The sequence below is a fragment of the Xenia sp. Carnegie-2017 genome, unplaced genomic scaffold, assembly GCF_021976095.1.
Source record: "Xenia sp. Carnegie-2017 unplaced genomic scaffold, XeniaSp_v1 HiC_scaffold_23, whole genome shotgun sequence".
In the NCBI taxonomy this organism is placed as follows: Eukaryota; Metazoa; Cnidaria; class Anthozoa; order Malacalcyonacea; family Xeniidae; genus Xenia; species Xenia sp. Carnegie-2017.
This window is the reverse complement of record NW_025813486.1, coordinates 10,089,743-10,109,992: the sequence shown is the minus strand read 5'-3', so window position 1 is coordinate 10,109,992 and position 20,250 is coordinate 10,089,743. Positions and strand designations below refer to the sequence as shown.

The 20,250-nt window shown below is 34.0% G+C and overlaps 2 protein-coding genes, 3 long non-coding RNA genes and 1 pseudogene across 6 annotated transcripts; 3 read left to right on the top strand and 3 right to left on the bottom strand.

The window, feature by feature from the left end:
* Positions 1 to 600: 600 nt before the first annotated feature.
* On the bottom strand, positions 601 to 3,850 carry LOC124448361 (annotated as a pseudogene).
* A 166-nt stretch (positions 3,851 to 4,016) lies between these two features.
* Positions 4,017 to 8,356, bottom strand: LOC124448360. 2 transcript variants are annotated; one of them, XR_006949033.1, is made up of 4 exons: positions 7,899 to 8,356; positions 6,971 to 7,111; positions 5,155 to 5,222; positions 4,017 to 4,091 (listed from the first exon to the last, which is right to left on the bottom strand). XR_006949033.1 is itself a non-coding variant. In XM_046999368.1 (4 exons), the coding sequence occupies exons 1-4, from the start codon at positions 8,346 to 8,348 to the stop codon at positions 4,055 to 4,057; spliced, it is 645 nt and encodes a 214-aa protein (XP_046855324.1). In that variant the 5' UTR covers positions 8,349 to 8,356; the 3' UTR covers positions 4,017 to 4,054. The 2 variants fall into 2 exon arrangements, 1 of the variants encoding a protein (XP_046855324.1); XM_046999368.1 differs by having other exon boundaries at positions 5,155 to 5,172; positions 6,972 to 7,111.
* Positions 8,357 to 10,633: 2,277 nt separating this feature from the next.
* On the top strand, positions 10,634 to 13,511 carry LOC124449077. The gene is made up of 3 exons (XM_047000019.1): positions 10,634 to 10,859; positions 13,240 to 13,279; positions 13,357 to 13,511. Exons 1-3 carry the CDS (start codon positions 10,647 to 10,649, stop codon positions 13,509 to 13,511), a joined length of 408 nt encoding a protein of 135 aa, XP_046855975.1. The 5' UTR covers positions 10,634 to 10,646.
* Positions 13,512 to 13,563: 52 nt separating this feature from the next.
* On the bottom strand, positions 13,564 to 15,199 carry LOC124448363. The gene is made up of 2 exons (XR_006949034.1): positions 14,991 to 15,199; positions 13,564 to 13,661 (listed from the first exon to the last, which is right to left on the bottom strand). It is a non-coding gene; the product is annotated as an uncharacterized LOC124448363 (long non-coding RNA).
* Positions 13,727 to 14,198, top strand: LOC124448364. Its single transcript, XR_006949035.1, has 4 exons — positions 13,727 to 13,756; positions 13,830 to 13,883; positions 13,955 to 13,975; positions 14,126 to 14,198. It is a non-coding gene; the product is annotated as an uncharacterized LOC124448364 (long non-coding RNA).
* Positions 15,200 to 15,881: 682 nt separating the features above from the next.
* Positions 15,882 to 18,491, top strand: LOC124448365. Its single transcript, XR_006949036.1, has 2 exons — positions 15,882 to 16,197; positions 17,662 to 18,491. It is a non-coding gene; the product is annotated as an uncharacterized LOC124448365 (long non-coding RNA).
* The last annotated feature ends 1,759 nt before the right edge of the window (positions 18,492 to 20,250 follow it).

The following is a 20,250-nucleotide window of genomic DNA, read 5'->3' as shown; positions in this document are numbered from 1 at the left end:
ATCTAATAACAGTTTAAGAATTTTCACAGCTTTATGAATAATTCTTCAACTTAAATTAGATAATACAGTGACCTACATTTTTAGTTGCACATATTTTCAAGATATATACATTGAAAAACAGTTTGTAAATGTGGCAGGTGGCTACGCAATATAGTGGGTTTAGTGACATTGTAAACACAAGAGTATATGAGTAGATGAGTGATGGCCTAATCAATCACGTGACTTAAGTCAAATTTGAATATATGAGCAGATAGATTAGTATTTAATATAATACGTAACTTATGTGAAATTTGAAAATATGATCAAATTAGGGATTGCCTAATCAATCACGTGACATTCGTAAAATTCTAATGTAACAAGTATAATCACACATGTAAAAATGAATGCATCATTTTCCGCCTGTGGAGACACATGGAAGAGCAGGAAACGATAAAGAAAATATCTCATGATTTTTTAGCTGTGAACAAATAAATTAAGGGTGAACAATTTTGGTTACTACACAGTTCATCATATTGATGAGCACATGCTTGTCAGCTTCTGGATCATGCTTATACACATAATATCAAACTATAATATAATTAAGAGTTGCAATGTTCACTCTTCTGAAAATAACTCACTATACTGTGGTGTTCCATTGATAAATTGTTCGTAATCATATTTATTGAGAGTGCAAATTTAAAGTGTAGGTAAGACTAAATGTGTTGTATTTAGTTATATTCAGCAAATGATTAATATTTTAAATATTTCTAACATTGTCAGCAAGCAATCAAAAATGCGAAATCAAAATTTATTCGTTCTCTTTCCAGTGTACTAATTTCAACGAATATAAATGTTTCATTGAGGATCAGAAATACCTTTCTTTTGATTATCTTAGTTGCTGCCACATGTGCTCGTGTGTTGGCCAATAACCATTAATGTTACCGTCAAAATAATAAAAAAGACTTTTCCTGTTTAATCTTGGCCCGTTAGAAGAATCCCATGAAATTGTTGTAGGAGCTAAGTTTTTGCATGCAGTACTAACATTCTTGATATTTTGACATGATACATCTCCATTTTTCTTTGTGACCAAACTTCCAATTCCAGGTTCACAAACGATCGAATCATTACTATTTGACGTCACCATGAATTCGTTCCCAATTTCCTTCCAAAGATTTCAATCTGTTGCTCCGAACAATGATTTGCTTTGTGGAGGAGTTTTTGAAACTGGGACGGTTGCACTACTAGCTGGCCAGTTAGGTCGTGGTATTACAGCATTGCTACCAGACGTAAAGCTATGGTAGTTTGTAAAAGTGTAGCTATAAACTAGGGTCCAGCCTCCTTCCTTGGTCTCCATGTCACAATATACTTGAAACATTTGATTTATGACGTTTATCCAGTAGACTCAGAGATTGAAAATGGATATTTTCTCAAACTATCTTTGCAAGACTTCCCTGTTTTCAAAGGAACAAAAAACAATATATTAGGAATTTAGAATGTTTTAGTTTTATCATTAAAATAATATTTGGCCTTATGCAATCTTACTTTATGGTTATGACTTCATTAAAACCACCGCATTGTTATACATTTACAAAGCTTGCGGCCATTGGGGCTTATTTTCTCACATTGATCTCGCATGGCAAGATTCTAACTATAAAACTTAAGATGTTGTGATGTTTATTTTTACATAATTGCAACAAATGACTCCTAGTAGAATCGAAAAATAAAGTTGACTGGGTCTTAATAATTTGGATTAACTTAACATGGGAGTCACTGCAAACATGTTGCACCTTTTTGTAATATCTTGAAATTAGTCAGGCTTTAAATTGCTAAATTTTCTCCAGACCCCAGAAATTTGCTGTGCTCGTTAAACAAAATCTTCACATCGTGTGAGCATTTGATAAAAATAACTCATATTTTAAAATTGCCAAACAAACATTCAATCGAAATAGTTTTGTTTTTTAAAAAACGTAAGTTTTTTAGGGATTTTGAGTTCATAACTACCTATTGGCATTGCAAAATATAAATAAGCTTTGTGTTTTTGTGATTGGACGTAGTGATTGTTGTAAACATGTAGTTGTCTTGTTAGACTTCCAATATTAATCTGAAAGTAAAACATTAAAGGTAAATAATGTAATACCGAAAAGCACTTTTGAAATAACTTGCGCACGAAAATAACACAGTGAAAAAGCAATTAAAATAAGTTAAATCATGGCTTATGTTATTCAAATTAACAAACTTTTAGAAAAATTAGCTAATGCTTACGTAAACCCTCAGCTTTCAAATCGCAGGTAAATTTAGAATTTTTATTGTTGTATTGGAATTTAGTTGTAATCCTCATCAATTATGCATAGATGTTGGCTTAAATTCATCCAAATATGAATAATTGAGGAAGGTTTTTACAAATCTTTTATTACAAATAAAACTGTCTAATAACGATCTCTGCTGCAACATCTTTTCATTAAGAAAATTGTCAAAAATCTAAAAAAACAGGGACTTTCTAAAAGGGAGGAACGGAATGCGGAAGAACTTTCTTGAAGGACCACACGTGGTTTCACTTCGATTTGCGTGATTTATGATAAATTATTTATGATCCTGTGGTCACTTGAATAAAAAAACGAAATTGAACTATGTATTATGACGAGAAAATTCATTTGCCTAGCTGTTTGAATCATTTGTTTTTGTCTTTATCATAGCTTGAATCAACTTTGAAAGGTCTTTCTTTACAAACTTTTTTTCGATTGTCTTTATCTAATTTCAAATATCTATATACAAAATTCTCCATAATGAAACAAATACACCAATAATAAAAAATCTTTTCAATGTTCATTGCATGAACAATATCGTGATGTGTGAGTTACGTCATGGCCGCCATGTTGGATGATTTTTTCAACAGTTTTATTTGCAAAAGATTTAAGAATACATGCAAAAATACATGGAACAATGCATGTAAGAAGACAAGCTGCAGAATACATGTAAGAATACATGTAAAAATACATGGAATAATGCATGTAAGAAGACAAGCTGCAAAATACATGTAAGAATACATGTAAAAATACATCGAATAATATATGTAAGAAGACAAGCTGCAGAATACATGTAAGAAGACATGCAAAAATACATGGACATAAAGAATACATGAATACATGGAACAATGCATGTAAGAAGGCAAGCTGCAGAATACATATAAGAATAATGTAAAATACATGTAAGAATACATGTAAGAATACATTTAAAAATACATGGAACAATGCATGTAAGAAGACAAGCAGCAAAATACATGTAAGAATACATGTACTTAAAGTGTTTAAGCCTCACCGGTTTGGGTGTAAAATGAAAGTTGGTTAGAGCATCAATTTCGAAAAGAGAGATTTCATCAATTTCATAATTTCAACATGTTCTTTGTTTTCCTTTTCTTCCTCTGGATTCTAAGAAAATACATGTCAAATCTTCCAAAAAACTTTATGAAAACCTTTCAAGATTCACATGAGAAAATCTATGAAAAATTGCTCGTTTCTTAAGTCAAAACATGCCTGTTGTTGTTGATATTCTCTCTCATATATTTCACTCAGACTCATTTAATTTTTCTCTTGACTTAAGAATACATGTAAAAATACATGGAACAATGCATGTAAGAAGACAAGCTGCAGAATACATATAAGAATACATGTAAAAATACATGGAATAATGCATGTAAGAAGACAAGCTGCAGAATACATGTAACAATACATGTAAAAATACATGTACTTAAAGTGTTTAAGCCTCACCGGTTTGGGTGTAAAATGAAAGTTGGTTAGAGCATCCAATTTCGAAAAGAGAGATTTCATCAATTTCTTAATTTCAACATGTTCTTTGTTTTCCTTTTCTTCCTCTGGATTCTAAAAAAATACATGTCAAATCTTCCAAAAAACTTTATGAAAACCTTTCAAGATTCACATGAGAAAATCTATGAAAAATTGCTCGTTTCTTAAGTCAAAACATGCCTGTTGTTGTTGATATTCTCTCTCATATATTTCACTCAGACTCATTTAATTTTTCTCTTGACTTATTGGGTGAGCTTTCTTGTATTCAACTTCCTTTACTGGCTTTTCTTTTCGCTCCACGTCATCCCATGCCTATGGAAGAGATCACGTATGATAGCATGTGATACCGAGGAAATAAAAGGACCCATGCACGATGGCGCTATAAAACAAGATAATCTTGTTTTAATAATCTTGTGCTAAGCTTATGTCGCCAATGAAGACCAGACTTAAAGCAAAATAGCGTGACCCAAATGAAAACGTGAACAATGCAGGATAGCGTGACCCAAATGAAAAGCGTTACCAATGCAGAATAGTGTAACCAATGCAGGATAGCGTTACCAATGCAGGATAGCGTAACCAATGCAGGATAGCGTGACCAATGCAGGATAGCGTCACTTATGCAGGATAGCGTGACCAATGCACGTTAGTGTGACTAAAGCAAGATAGCGTGACCTAAATGAAAAGCGTGACCAATGCACGTTAGTGTGACTAAAGCAAGATAGCGTGACCTAAATGAAAAGCGTGACCAATGCACGTTAGTGTGACTAAAGCAAGATAGCGTGACCCAAACGAAAGCGTGACCAATGCACGTTAGTGCGACTAAAGCAAGATAGCGTGACCAAAATGAAAAGCGTGACCAATGCACGTTAGAGTGACCAATGCAGTATAGCTTGACCTAGACAAGATAGCGTGACCTAGGCAAGATAGCGTGACCTAGGCAAGATAGCATGACTAATGCAGGATAGTGTGACCAATGCAGGATAGCGTGACCTAGACAAGATAGCGTGACCTAGGCAAGATAGCATGACCAATGCAGGACAGCGTTACCAATGAAGGATAGCGTGACCAAAGTAGTGTAGAGTGAACAATGTTGGATAGTATGATCAAAGCAGGGAAGCGTGACCAACGTAGTGTAGCATGACCAATACAGGAAAGCGTGACCTAGGACGGTTAGCGTGACCAATACAGGATAGCGTGACATAGGACGGTTAGCGTGACCAATACAGGATAACGTGACTAACACTGGAAAGTGTGACCCAGAAGGAATAACGTGATGCGGGATAGCGTCATTCATTAACGGAGAATTTCGTCAATATCAAATACCTCCTTGGATATACCAAAAGATAATCATCAAAGAATTCCTTGAACAACTTACGTTATCTTTAATTCTCCCGATGATAATATTTTCTAAATTTTTGCTTCTCTCTACTGTTATAACAGGAGCTATATAATGAGAATACACTTTAAGTAAGCACTTTTAAAATGGCACAAGATACACACTAGTCAGTAGTGTACGCTACAGAGGCTTGCTTACGTACGTACATATCAATTTAACAAGTTGATTCAAAATTAAAAAAACAAAAGGTAAAAGAGAGAAGAGGTAAGACTTCGTGTTGAAAAATTTAAATTTGCGAGCCGAATTTGAAATAGCTTTTTAAAAACACAGGCGTCATTAAATGGTCAAGAAATCCGTGTTTCTATAACTATAGAAACACGCAGTCTCGCAGGTTTGCACATTTACATATTTACATACGTAATATGTAAATAAAATCAACAAATTTATTTTTCTAATAGTCTATTTTATAAACGAAATAGAAAACTTATTTACTTGTTCCTTTTGAGTTATAGAAACATTAGTGAAAGTTTGGGAAAATATCAAAATTGCTCATAAACACACTTTTAGTTTCTCCTAAACTTTCCATGTGTTACTGAAACTCAAAAGAAACACGAAAATGTTTCCATTTCTTAAGCCTGAAACACACTAAGCAGTCGCTTCAGTCGCGCGTCCAAAGCGAATTAATGCGCACGCGTCAGTAGGTTGAACGCCAGAAACAAACATGTGAGCTAGCATCGCGTCTATTGAACATGGCAGAGATTTCTGTTTGTTACAGACACAGACATCACTTAAGCTTTTATTTTGGCCTATATTATAGCTACTAATACAAGAATATTTACTTAGTACAAACTTCTATGTGGACAAAAGAGAACAAGCCAGTTAAAACACGCCAATATGATCATAGCCCATTATGCATATATCGTGGACAATCTTATTCTGTGCATTGAGGTTAATAAGTTTCAGTTTGTAGCTCCTATCGTCCCTATTCGATAATACTTATAAAAATTGAATGATTCCAGTGTAAATTCACCTATTTTGTCCTCTACCTACATAAAATGGTAGCATAATGCTTTATTCAACAACTATAAACAATAACGACCTTATTCAACTGCATTTGAAAAATTAACCTTCCACTAATGGATAAAGCATTATGCTACCATTTTTTTTGTTTAATACGTAACATTCCAACTATTTAACCTTATAATCATACTCATTCATGTCGGCAAGCGGGATGCTAGTGACAATCTACAGTATGTTTAACAACGATATTAGATTCATTCTTTTCCAGTGAAAAGCGGGATGCTTTCACTGAAGGGCAATGATGTATTGTCTAACATTAACACCAGATTATGTTACTGTATATTTAATATGGAATTCGAGCTTAGTCCATATGAACTGTTTAACATGCTTCCAAACAAAATGAGCAGGAATATTCAGTTGATTAATCTATAATAAACCTTTCACCTTTTTACTCTGCTATACCGGCCACAAGCCCAGGACTTGTAGCGTAAGGCTCTCTGCTTTTGAGTAGATTTGTCTTGTTTACAAGGAAGAAGAATGGAAGGTTATTCTTCAAATGTTGTCGGATATGGTCGTTATTGTTTGTAGTTGTTGGATAAAGCATTATGCTACAATCTTTTTTGTTTAATCTTTTTTGTTTTTTGTATAATCAACATGTTGAATTTCAAAGCGACTAGCTGATGCGACTACGCTACCAGCTTAGTAACCACGCAGAGCGGTAGTTTTAGATGCGCAAATAAAGCGACTGCCTAGTGTGTTTCAGCCTTTAAATAGCAAAGAGGGCAACATGAAAAATTTTAGATATTTAGTTTCCATAGATCTATTATTCACTAACCAGGAGCTGTAGTGTGATCAAACTGCAACACTTCCTCCAGCAGACTATTTTGCGGTCGTACAGATGCGATGTCTCTCCTGAGAGTTGCCAACTTTTTGTCGCAATATTACTTTGTTCCAATGCCGCAATCTGCTTTTTCACCTTAACAATACCATTGCAGCAATGTTTCAACAAAGCAACTAATAAATCTCGTCAAAATTTCTTTGCACCTTCAAGCAGTGATCTAAGATGGTTTTGTAGGGGGGTGGGGGTGGGTGGCGGTGAAATAGTTTGCATCTAAGATAGTCTTGTAAGGGGATGGGGGTGGGTGGAGGTGGACAAGTTTGCATTAGATTTTGTTAGCTAACTCTGACCACATCATATGGGATTTTAAATTCTATTTCAATATGATTGAGAAATTTTCGGAAGTGTGCTCCACTAAACACTAATCCCAATTGCCATGGCAGTAGGCATATTTAACAAATATTAAATGAGGTCGAGCATGACTATTCAGACCTGGGTCAAAGCAAAGCTGAGGCAGATAACGTTGATCAAGCTCCAAATAGTTTTGATAACATGCAAAAACCAAATTCAATAAAAGTTTTATTATACAATTATAATCGAAGATGCTTTCTGACTATTTTGTAAGAGAGTCATAAATTTTCCATGAATACTCAATGAAAACACCACGCAAGTACAGTAAAGGCATATTGTAAAATTGACTGAAATAATTTCCTCGGATGTAGTCCTGGGTTTCAGTCCTGCAGTGTTTGCTCCTTTTTTTTTTGCCAAAACTGTATTTGAGCCGTTGTAACTTTGTAAATCTGCATTTTACCCAAAAAAAATTTACAAATTCTCAAACAACTTTTTGAGATCTATCAGAATCAATAGAAACACAAAATGAAGTCATATGCATTTTATATATACAATGATTTACATAAAGTTTTACCTTTTCCTGCTGTTTCTCCAAAGTTGATTTGGATCCACCCTTCTCAGAATCACTTTGAGCCAATATTTGAGAATCACTTTCCATTTTATTTGTTCTTACATCGGCCGCTAAAATTTTCATATTTTTCCTCAAAAATACAGTTCCATTTGTCAAAGTCTTAACTTCTACACTCAACTTAGGTAAAAGGCACTCATTTTGAAGCTGTATTTGCTGCCATATTATTTCTACATCGAAATTCGTATCATCAAGTTGTAGTCTCTCGAAAGGACATCCTTTGATACTTCGCCCACAAACAGCTTCCTCCTTTTTAGTGAGGTAGTAAATTTCGCGTAGGCCAGAAAGAATTTCCGAACATTGATTTTCATCGTGAGTTATAAAGTGTTCGACATTTTTCTCCACGTTTTTAATCAACAAATTAAAAGAACGAAGACTTTCTTCTTTGACCTCCATCTTTTTTCCCACGTGCTGTCGTTTTCCACGCGCGAAGAATGCACATGCACGTAACCAACGTAAATGATCTGTGCATGGATTCTAAAAAGATGCTAAATCAATGGAAAAATTGGGCATTACATTCATGGTAACCTTTTGCTGTAGTGTTATAGACTTATAGTAGTACAATAAAGTGTTCTTATTATAAAATGTTGGCTCAATCTCGACTGTGATTTGCTAAAAGCCTTTACAGATAACTTTCTATGCTTTCAAGAAATTTTTAATGTGACACAAAACGTGAAAGTATTAGGGTAGTATGGTGGAATCTTGCTCTTGATTTCCAAGCGTTTTAACATTGTTTTCAATCGAATTATTGGGAATACAGACACAAACAAAAAACAGCAACAAGGAAACGGCTATACTCTCAGACAGGAGAGATTTCATCAAGTATTTAGGGGGAATAACGAAAGCGAACCGTTAAGAGTTGATAATGTATTCAAAGAGTTGATAATGTATTCAAAGAGTTGATAATGTATTCAAAGAGTTGATAATGTATTCAAAGAGTTGATAATGTATTCAAAGAGTTGATAATGTATTCAAAAATCATAATAACTGCTCAAATTATCATTTTTTAATTAAGCATTGTATATAAAAAATTTATTGGGTTTCAACCATTGAGTTCTATAATAACTGGAGCGGCTAAGTGGACTGGGAACTGTTGTAAAAAACATGGCGGCCAACGGACGTATTTCCGCTGAAATGATCGCTTTGCAGAAAAATAATATTCTCGACCTCCTCCGGATTGGTGTTATTGATTTTCCCGCCTTCAGTTGAAAATTTCAAATGCAATTGCAAGCTGTATGATAAATAAACAATATTTTCAAGGCCAAAACAATATTTTTTTCAAAAATGCCTAATCGATGTTCAATTGTAGAATGTCGTAATATTGACAACGCGAAGGACATCGCTTTTCACAGGTGAGTTATTCGCTTATTTTGTTTGTTCCTGAAAGATTGAATCGGCATTTATACAATTGAAAGCCCCAAAATCTGTTAGGCCTTATGAAAAAACATTGTCTTAAATACTGCATACACTGATGTTTTCCTGTGTGTTTTTTAAAAAATTCAACAAATTTGTTTATTTATTTGTTGAATCAACGCATGAAACAAATTTACTAATCTATTTCAAATAGTTTTCCTGACGAAGAAAAAAACCCTGCACTTTTTTTGGAATGGGTAAATAGTATAAAGAAATGGTCGCCTCTCACAGTTCTAACTAAGTGGAGCAGAGTTTGCTCAGATCATTTTTCCGATAGCATGAAGAGAATATCAGGTAACAAAGTGTGTCTAGAAGATAGTGCTGTGCCCACATTATTTCAACAGGTGAAGGATGTTGAATCTACGAAGAGCACTGAAAAGGTGAGTCGTCATTTCTCTACTCATGATCACTCGTATTGTCTTAAGTCTCCCAGGAGACTGAAAAGACAATTGGAAGATGTTATAGACCGGGCAGAGTATTATAGAAAGAGGTTAAAAGTGTCTAATATGGAAAAAAGTAGACTGAAAAAGAAGGTAAATGATTTATTGTCAATCATTGATTGCCTTAAAGATGATAAAATGATCAGCTCTGATCAAGCTGAACTTCTTAATGCTTCACTATCTGGGGTTCCTGAAGATATTTTGAGTCGTTTAGTGGCAAACACTCAGGGTAAAAAAGGTGCTCAATACCCCCCAGAATTGCAAGCTTTTGCACTAACTTTGAAATTTTACTCGCCTAAGGCTTATGATTATGTTCGTGAGAAGTTTAATTTAGCCTTACCTCATCCAAGAGTAATTCGATCTTGGTATAATTCCGTGGATGGTGACCCTGGTTTCACCAAGGATGCCTTGAATGCTTTGAAAGTGAAGGTTCAAGAATCAAAGAAAGATGGCAAGGAAGTCATATGTGCATTGATGCTGGATGAAATGTCAATCCGTAAACACGTAGAATGGGATGGTCAAAAAGTTTGTGGTTATGTTGACCTTGGTACTGGGATTGACGATGATTCACTCCCTGAAGCAACAGAAGTTTTGGTATACATGGCTGTTGCTCTAGATTCATCTTGAAAGTACCAGTTGGTTACTTCTTGGTAGATGGCCTCACTGCAGAAGTAAAAGCAAATTTAACCAAGGAGTGTTTGATGCAGTTGCATGATGTTGGTGTTAAAGTTGGAAGTTTAACGTGTGATGGTCCATCCACACATCTTGCAATGATGAAGTTGCTTGGAGTGAAACTTTCACTTAATGATTTCCAAGCATATTTTTACATCCATCTGATTTAATGTTGAAAATTTATGCATTCTTAGATCCTTGTCACATGATCAAGCTTGTCAGAGGAGCAATTTCTGAATTGAGAACTCTGAAGGATGAAAAAGATGGTTTGGTAAGATGGCAATACCTAGTTGAGCTAGAAAAACTGCAAGCCTCAGAAGGCTTGCGACTTGCCAACAAACTAAAGAAAGCTCACATAAACTGGAAGCCACAGAAAATGAAGGTAATTTAGCAGTGCAAGCACTCAGCTCGAGTGTTGCAGATGCTTTAGAGTTCTGTGAAGGTAAGCTCAAACTTCCACAGTTTAAAGGGTGTGATAAAACAGTCAAATTCATTCGAGTATTTGATCGCTTGTTTGACGTTTTGAATTCCAGGAATCCAATTGCTAAAATTACAAAGCACCAATAAGGAAAGCGAATTACAAGCTGATAAAACCTTCTTGGATGAAGCAAGGCAATACGTCTTAAATCTGAAGGGTGCTGATGGAAAGTCGATTTTTCCCATAAGAGGAAAACAGGATTCTTGGGGTTTCTGTTGTGCATTGAAGCAGTGCAAGGGCTTGCTGAGGATCTTGTTATAAGTGAAAATTCTCCCCTTAAATATTTGCTTACTTATAAGACAAGTCAAGATCATTTAGAATTGTTTTTTTCAGCTGTGCGAGCGTCAGGAGGTTGGAACAACAACCCGACATCTCGACAGTTCAAAGCAGCGTACAAGCAGTTGTTGATGCGACATAACATTAAAGGAGGTCATGGAAATTGTGTTGCTCAGCATGGTACCGAAATTCTAAGTAGACTAGAAGATCGGTGTGAGAGTGAACAAATGTCGGCAGATATTTCCGATGTAAATACTGCAAGAAGATACGATCTAGAACTGCGTGGGCCAGAACAAACTGACCACGATTACAGCGACACCTCAAACTACATTCAGCTTTCAGACTACAAGGAGGCAGCAATATCGTATATTGCTGGGTATGTCGCAAAATGGTGAAAAGGAAGATCCATTGTGATGATTGTATGGATGCTCTGACATCATCTAAAGAAAGAGCACCAGAACTATTTGTGGCATGGAAGAGCAACGGTGGTTTAAAAATACCAACTGACGATCTTCTGAAAGTGTGTCAGGAAACAGAGAAATGTGTAATGAGGATGGTAAATTCCTGCCATGGTGGCTTGCCACATGCAGCAGCAAACATATCGAGTGCAATTGCTGCGACGGTATTATCTGTGTGTGTAGAGAAAAAAGTTTTTAGCATGTTAGATGAGCATGTGTTAGAGTCGACAGTTACAGATAATCATGCTTATAAACTGATAAAGTGTTGTGCTGAGGCTAGTTTACGTAACTAAACAATTAAAAAGAATGAGAAGTAATTCGAAATGCAAGTCTTCTATGTGAGTATTCCTCTACAACATAGTACAATATAGAACAACAATAGCACAATATTCATTTTGAACTATTTTTATAGAGAAAAATACTCAACAAAACAGCCCAATTGGACGACATAAGAAAACTATTTTGTGGTCGTAACATTGATAGCACTTTCAATCAGATCGAGCGTTGTAGTAAGTGCTTTTTTCAAAATTAAACCAGTCTGTCAATTGATAAATGAATTGTTAACGTTCTTTTAAAAATAAACGTTACTCAATATTAAACGCACGTGTTTAACTTACAGGTGACATTATGAATATTGCCGGGATGATCTGCATGCGGAAGTCCTTGAACAACGTTCATGATGCGTAACATTTTATCTTTAACATTTTTGTACCTTATAGTTCAATGAGTTCACATTGTTTATATAGTTTCTTGACTTGTAAAAGCCAATGGTTAAACTTCGAATAACTTGAAAAAATTTAGAAGAATTTTACTTGAATGCAGGGGTGTGACTGGAGTCCCGAGAATGGAGAGGGAAACGTTGCAGAATTTGATTTGCCCAACAAAACGTAGTGTAATTTTTATGTTAATACCAGCAAAATCGCTTTTACTTAGTTATGAGTTGATCCAAACGTCATCGTTAATATTTGCCGTTTTAATTTCCGCAAAATTACATGCTTTGCTCGACAAAACTGCTAACTTTTGAAAGGGAGAGGCTGAGCCACCACATATCAATCCCTCTCCAGGATTTACACCCTGTTTCAACGTTACTGATACAGCAATTAACGATTTGTGCACGCTAAATTTACATGTATATTATCATGGGAATCATCTCTTACAAACTATAAAAAACTTTAAAATTCAATGCAATATTTAGTTCTTCATAGTTAAAAAAAAAGTTTGATTTGTTAACCAATCAGAATACAGCATTGGTGTTTGTCATTTGCATTTTTTTCCCGCTTTTTTTTTTAAATACTATAAATATTTTTAAAACTTGTCTGAATTTTCCTTTGCTTATTTCTTGTTTTATTGTATTTGCCAACTTTCTATTGTGGTCCATGGATGAAAAGAGGTTAGTACAGATCAATAATTTAATAATTTCTGATCTGAAAAGCTTTATATGAAGCTTTCAGCATGGAAGTAAACAAAAAGTGATTCATTTACATGGTTTAAATCCCTTCTTGCAAAATATCTATTTACACTTTATCGTTTTTTGCATACAAAAACACCAGATGCTAGATTATACAGATGAGGAAAAAGCAATGGACACTGGTATCAAATGTGTATAAAATTTGTTTTTGTTTTGAAAACTGAAAATCACTCAAATAGTTCAATTGCATTCAAAACAGGTCAGGAAACTGAAGAGGAAGATAATGAAAATGCAAGTGTGTATTTAGCCAAAATGGTTATACTGTTTAATGATTGTTTTTGCTTTATTACACAATACAACAATGCATCAAAATGTGCTAAAATCTACTACTATTTGAGGTGGCTCCAATTCTGAAAACCAAAAAAATAAAGAAGGTAAACAGTGCTTTGTATACAATACTGTTCTCATTCATATATGATATATGCCCATCAGCTCTCACATGATACTTTTGTCTTTTCACCTGAGCCTTTTCACCAAGAGTCTTTTCACCAAGAGTCTTTTAACCTGAAATTTAATCATACACATAACAAATCAAACAGCACCTAACAAACGATTTGTTTATGTAGAAAGCAATGTCGAAGCAAAAAGTTCATTTAAAGGTGTGGTATAGTGTATACATGTACTAATTGCCTTTGATGCCTGGCTGATAATTGCCATTGTTTTTTAATGAAGGAAGATGCTATAATTGTGGCCACAAAGGCCACAAAATGAATGAATGCAAGAAAAGTAATGACAAAAATGAAATAACATTTCTTTCATGACCATTTTAATTGACAATTATATACTTTTTTGTATAGAGTTTAATCGTATGAGAAGAAGTAAGTTTGATTGACCTAGTGATAAAACATCAGCTTGATTAGATGGTTGAAAACTTCAAGTTGCATGCATTATTGTTAACAGAATTAAGCTAATGACACAAACAAATAAAAAGTTTTATGAACTACAGCTTTCTTATGAATATTTAACAGGACGACGTTGCTATATATGCAAAAGATTGGGCCATGTTGCCAAGCAGTGTAGGGAAGGAAACCTACCAGTCAAAACGTGCTGAACAATTGCAGCAACTGTACAATAAACCTTACAAGGAAATATATTTTAAATATTTTTTTTTTGTCATTTAGTCATCTTTAGCAGAAATACAAAAAGATTATATATTGTTTTTTTTCTCAAAACTTCATTAAAAGAAAATTCTTATTGCAAATATGTTGTGTAACTTAGTCTGATTGCACTAACATACATTACCACATTGACATAAATATGACTATAGAGTACTCTTTAAGAGTTAAGTAAAGAACAAATTCTGAAGAAACAAGACATCTTGAGATGTAAAAATGTGAATCAAAACAAGACGTGAACTGTAAATTTTCGATTTATTTCAAAGTCATCCACAGACAGAATGATAATCCAAACCATGCATACACATATATTAAGAAATGGTTTGTTAACACGGGACTTAAGGCTAGCAAAGAATTACAACTCTTCTCTTAAATTACAATACACTCATTCCACCAGTCTGGTCTCTTGTTTCAATTCATCCTTTTAAAATATGACAGCACTTCCAACTCCACATTCGTAAATATCAAACTATTTAATTTCTATTGCTTGACTTTCGTTACTTAATTCATGCATTGTAAATATATATGTGTATGCATTGTTTGGATTATCATTCTGTCTGAGGATGACTTTGAAATAAATCGAAATTTTACAGTTCACTTCGCGTTTTGTTTTCATTCACATTTTTTTCATCTCGAGATATCTCGTTTCTTCAGAATTTGTTTTTTACCATCTTTTTTTAAATTGTCGGCTGGACATGGCTCAAGACTTTCTCCTTACCTTGAAAAGAGACCACATCGTCCACATCGTGCACATGTACATTAGACACGATGTTTAAAAACGTTCAAAGAGTTCTTTCGTACATAGTTTATAGTTAATAGCTTTCCTCGCAAGAGCCGATGACTGGAAAGCAAGCACAGTTGACTCGCTGTTACGAATTGTAGGTTTTTATCGTGATTTTCATCAAAAAATTGCTAGCCGAATCCCAAATACACACATACATTTTCCTCACTCTTTCTTCAGGAGGGAGTGGGAAATTGTGAAATTTTCGGAAAAGCGGTCAATTTCGGTAAATCTCAGCGGCAACGGACGAAATCCGCCATGTTTTTTACAACATCAGATATCTAAGGCCGCGCTTGAGATAGCCGCTCCAGTTATTATAGAACTCAATGGTTTCAACGTTCGGATTGGCTGAGTCTACTGTGTCTGTGGTAGAAACGATCGTCAACTGTAGGCTCGTCTTAACTTGCTTCACATTTCTCATAATTGGTGCGCAACCCCTACTCTGGGAGTGAAGGAACATGCAGTGGTCAATGGAATTTTTGGCATGTTGGACAACATTTGCATTGTTAACATTACTGTATTTGTTAGTAAATCCTTAAATCTTTTGCAAATAAATTTGTTGAAAAAATCATCCAACATGGCGGCCAAGACGTAACTCACACATCAAGATATTGACACTAAAAGATGGATTTTCTCTACTCCAACAAAGATAAAACCTCACCCCTTTCACGTTTCAATATTATGTATTAATAACTGCCTTGGCTGCAACAAATTCTACTTAGGTAGAATTGAGAGATAATTAAAACTATTGAGCCATTTCAAAATAGTGTGCTTTATATACAACTTGTATAATTGCACGTAATTTGAGAACGATTTCGACGACTTTTTTGAAATAATAAAAATTAATATAGCAAATTTCCTTTTAGATTTATTGTTCACTTCCGTTGTCATTGATTACATCCGCTTTGAGCCCGCTGTACTCACAAGGGTCAAAACCATTAAAACCACTGGTTAAAACTAATTGAAAGAAGGACGTCTATCAAGGAACATCAATATCTTTTGGACATCAAACAAGCTCGACATCTTTTTCGAGAAGAGAAGGGGAGAGAAAAAACTTTTCATAACAAGTCAAAGAATGAAACTGCCATTGATCTTAATTTCATTATTTTTTCAGTTGATTTCTGTAAAAGCACAATTCAATGAGGTAAGTATTTTATATATATATGTAGATTAAACTTTTGGAAGTGACGACAAAAAATTTCTAAACTAAGGCAAATTCAACCAAAAGTCAAAATGCGACTAATGCAAGATGCAAATAAAAGTGAAACCTTGTGTTTTTCTTAAAATGATATTGCAGCATCAGATTAAAATTACAAACAAGTTTAATTGTAGGTAACAGATCATATATCCGAAAGACGTTTGTATTTTGTTTACATTTTAATTCATGCAATGAACATTGAAAAATTTTTCATTATTGGTGTTTTTTTTCATTATGGAGAATTTTCTATATAGATATTTGAAATTAGGTAAACATAATCGCAAAAAAAATTTGTAAAGAAAGACCTTTCAAAGTTGATTCAAGCTATGATAAAGACAAAAACAAATAATTCAAACAGCTAGGCAAATAAGTTTTCTCGTCATAATACACAGTTCAATTTCGTGTCGTGTTTTTTTATTCAAGTGACCACAGGATCATAAGTAATTTATCATAAATCACGCAAATCAAAGTGAAACCACGTGTGGTCCTTCAAAAAAGTTCTTCCTCATTCCGTTCCTCCCTTTTAGAAAGTCCCTGTATTTTATATTTTTGACAATTTTCTTAATGAAAAGATGTTGCAGAGATCGTTATTAGAGAGTTATCAGAGAGTTTTATTTGTAATAAAAGATCGGAGCTATACACCACGAAAGTTAGCATTTTTATTACTTTTTAATTCATGTAGATTCAAATAATATAATAGAAAACAATTTAAAAGAAAGACGTTTCGAATTGCTCTTGGCTTCAATTTCAAGTTCAGATGAATACAAACACAGATGAATCAGTCAAATTACTGGGCAAATAAACTTACTCGTCATACTACACTGCCCAATTTCTTTTTATTCAAGCGACCCCATAATCATGAATATTATGTCATGTTTTTATTTCATTTTTTCAAATCTCCAATGAGTTGAAAATCACGCAAACTGAAGTGAAACCATGCGTTTTCTTCCTCATTTCTCCAGTTTGAAAATTCATTGCGTTTTGTACATTTGTTTATAATAATGAAAATAGTATTGATTATTGTATTAGCAGATTCTCTTTTTGTCATTTTGTTCACCATTTATGTGAGGTAAAATGCTAATAGCCGAGCAACATTGTAAGCTTAAAAATTATAAGTTTTACAGCTAAACAACTTTGCAGACTGAGCAAGTCTAAGTTCGATGGCAGATTTAAGAAACAATAAAACTTGTTAATCTTTATAGAGAAAACTAATTTCAGAAACACGTAAACATGTATGGTTGACATTATTAGTCGTAGTTTCTCAGATGGCAAATTCTTGAGCCGAGCCTGGGGTTTAGGTCAGAATTGAAATGGGGAAAAACCCGTATTAATTGTAATAAATACCTTAAAATTATATGCTAGTGTAATTAATGGAGAGTGATAAAATAAAATTGTGATAAAATCTTACAGAAAACAAATGATGATATCTATGAAACATGCCATAGAAATCAGGATGGAACGTACAAGGTTGCTCTTCGATTTTGCAACGGAGGATATTGGCGCACAACTGGTCAAGAGAAAACTCGTCATGGTCAACGGAAAACTCGTCATGGTCATCTGAAAACTCATCATGGTCATCAAAAAACTTTACATGGTTACAACAAAACTGATTATTATCATAAAAATGGTATTTTTACAAAAGTGTTTCCCATGATGAGTCATCTAACGTTAAATTTTTTTAAGTCAGTGTGAGAATTTTTGAGTGAGAATTTTGATACCTGGAGAAGCACTTTTCAATTAGCTTTCACACGAAAATTACCAAGTTGAAAAGCAATCGGAACACGTATAGGGTTAAAATATGACACATGCTGTCCAAGCTAACAATGTTTTTCGAAATTTGGCCAGACTGTACGAACGATAAGCATCCATTGTATTTTTCTTTTAATTGCAATATTTTATAACCTTCCTCAATTATTCATATTTGGATGAATTTAAGCCAACATCTATGCATAATTGATGAGGATTGTAACTAAATTCCAATACAACAATAAAAAACCTAAATTTACCCGCGATATGAAAGCTGAGGGTTTTCGTAAGCATTCGCTAATTTTTCTAAAAGATTGTTAGCTTGAAGAATATATTGAAATTATATTCTTTAGAAATTGAAAACCAATAGAGGTTTTATGAAAGTACTTTGAATTTAAAATTTAGGAGCTATAATTTATTTTGACAAACGCTAGACCCGCTCCTGTAATTCAAGTCTCGAACTAGCGATTTCTATCAAAAATTTTGACAAATCATTCACGTTGATGTGTTTAGCTATATTTTTCAAATTGTTTGTCATAAAAGCGAAATTGATGCTATTTTTTCACCTCTCTGTCAAGTTGGACAAAAGAAAAATTCATTAATGAGAAAGGTGCCAAAAAAACCTTAAATTATTGAGTATTCGTTAAAACATATGGCATCAGTCAAAATTTTGAAACAAGTGATGCTGAAACAAGTTGCTGTTGTTAATTTAAAACAACGCGATTGAGTACTAAAATGACATAAAAATAACGAGGTCTCTCTTTATTCATTTCGAAGATGCGTTGTAATACATAAATGCTTCTGCATCGCTGCACAAAGGCATCTCTATCTAAGCACAATTCAATTTAAAAGCTTCGTTTCTTCACTTTCATTAACAATAAAAAATTTCGATTTAAACCTTACCTTACAATCTCAGTTTTGTATCTGTTTTTCGGCAACTTTTTTTAGAGAAACGTCTTAGTGCTTTGAATCCTTTATAATAGTTTTTTTCTCCGATTGCTGTTTTTTATAATCTGGAAAAATGCAAATTTTGTGTCATGTGCATAACTATGCGCATGTGTATCTCTCATAACAAAGAGGAAGTTCTTGGCTAGGTAGGACATTTAGGAAGAAAGTGCGTAAATGAACATCATTTAAAGAATGCTTACGTACTGTGCCTCCCTTATTGGTATGCAAACTATCTCCTGGGAATAAATAAATGGAGTTTATGCAATGTCGGTTAAATTTACATTGTAAATAAGAAATATGTTTTGTCACTGTCATCCAACATGGCGTCTATCACGTAACTTGCAAACCAAGATTATTCTTCGCATAGGAAAAGACGTACATGCGCTCACAAGTGAATAATTCAATGTCATGCATAATTGTGAGAAAATTATAAATTCATTTCGCCCTTATTTAATTTAAATACAAAGTTATCGTATGTATAAATAATTTTTATCGCAAGCTGAATCGCTGAATTGCCTTATTCCCAGCATTTCCTCATTAAAAATAACAGTCCTTAGTCATTGTCGTAGTTGAAATTGTACTGTCGAAATAAGCTCAAGTTACCTTTTGTTTTTTCCCCATTTTATTTTAATTCCTATTTCCTTTAATTTAGTCCGTCTGGCTATAATGAGCAGTCCTGCTAGCAATAACCATTAGTTTGGAATTACACACTCTCATAATTATTAAGCTTCGTGAAAACATTGCTTTTGAGTCTAACTTTAATTTTAGCAAAGTTTCAGTCGATAAATTTGCTTGTAATTTATGTAACGGACAGACATGAGTACGCAACATGAATGACTACTTTTATCATATTGCAGATGATAAAATTTCGCATCAACTTTCAAAAACACTCTAAATTCGCAAGAAATACATATGCGCCTCACGTCATTTGCAGGGGCGGATCTAGAGTATGTCAAATCCGTAGCGCGACTGCTGTTTGAAATTCAAAAATTACCTATTCATATTAATTAAAAATTCATTGATTATTCTTACTTTATTATCGCATCTACTTCGTGATAAAAATCCAGCTTTATTGATTATTGAAAACTAATGATTAATGCAATGAATATCTCGTTGGTAACCAGATCAGTTGAATTTTAATTGACCAGGAATAACCGACTGATAAGCGGGGTGGCTTGACTGGTTCGACGGATAAAGGAGTCTATGAACGCCAAAAACGCTTATTTTATTGGTTAATGGCCAGATCAGTGGACAGTCTGGAATGGTCAATGAACTCTACAACAACTGGAAGGCTAACTCATTATA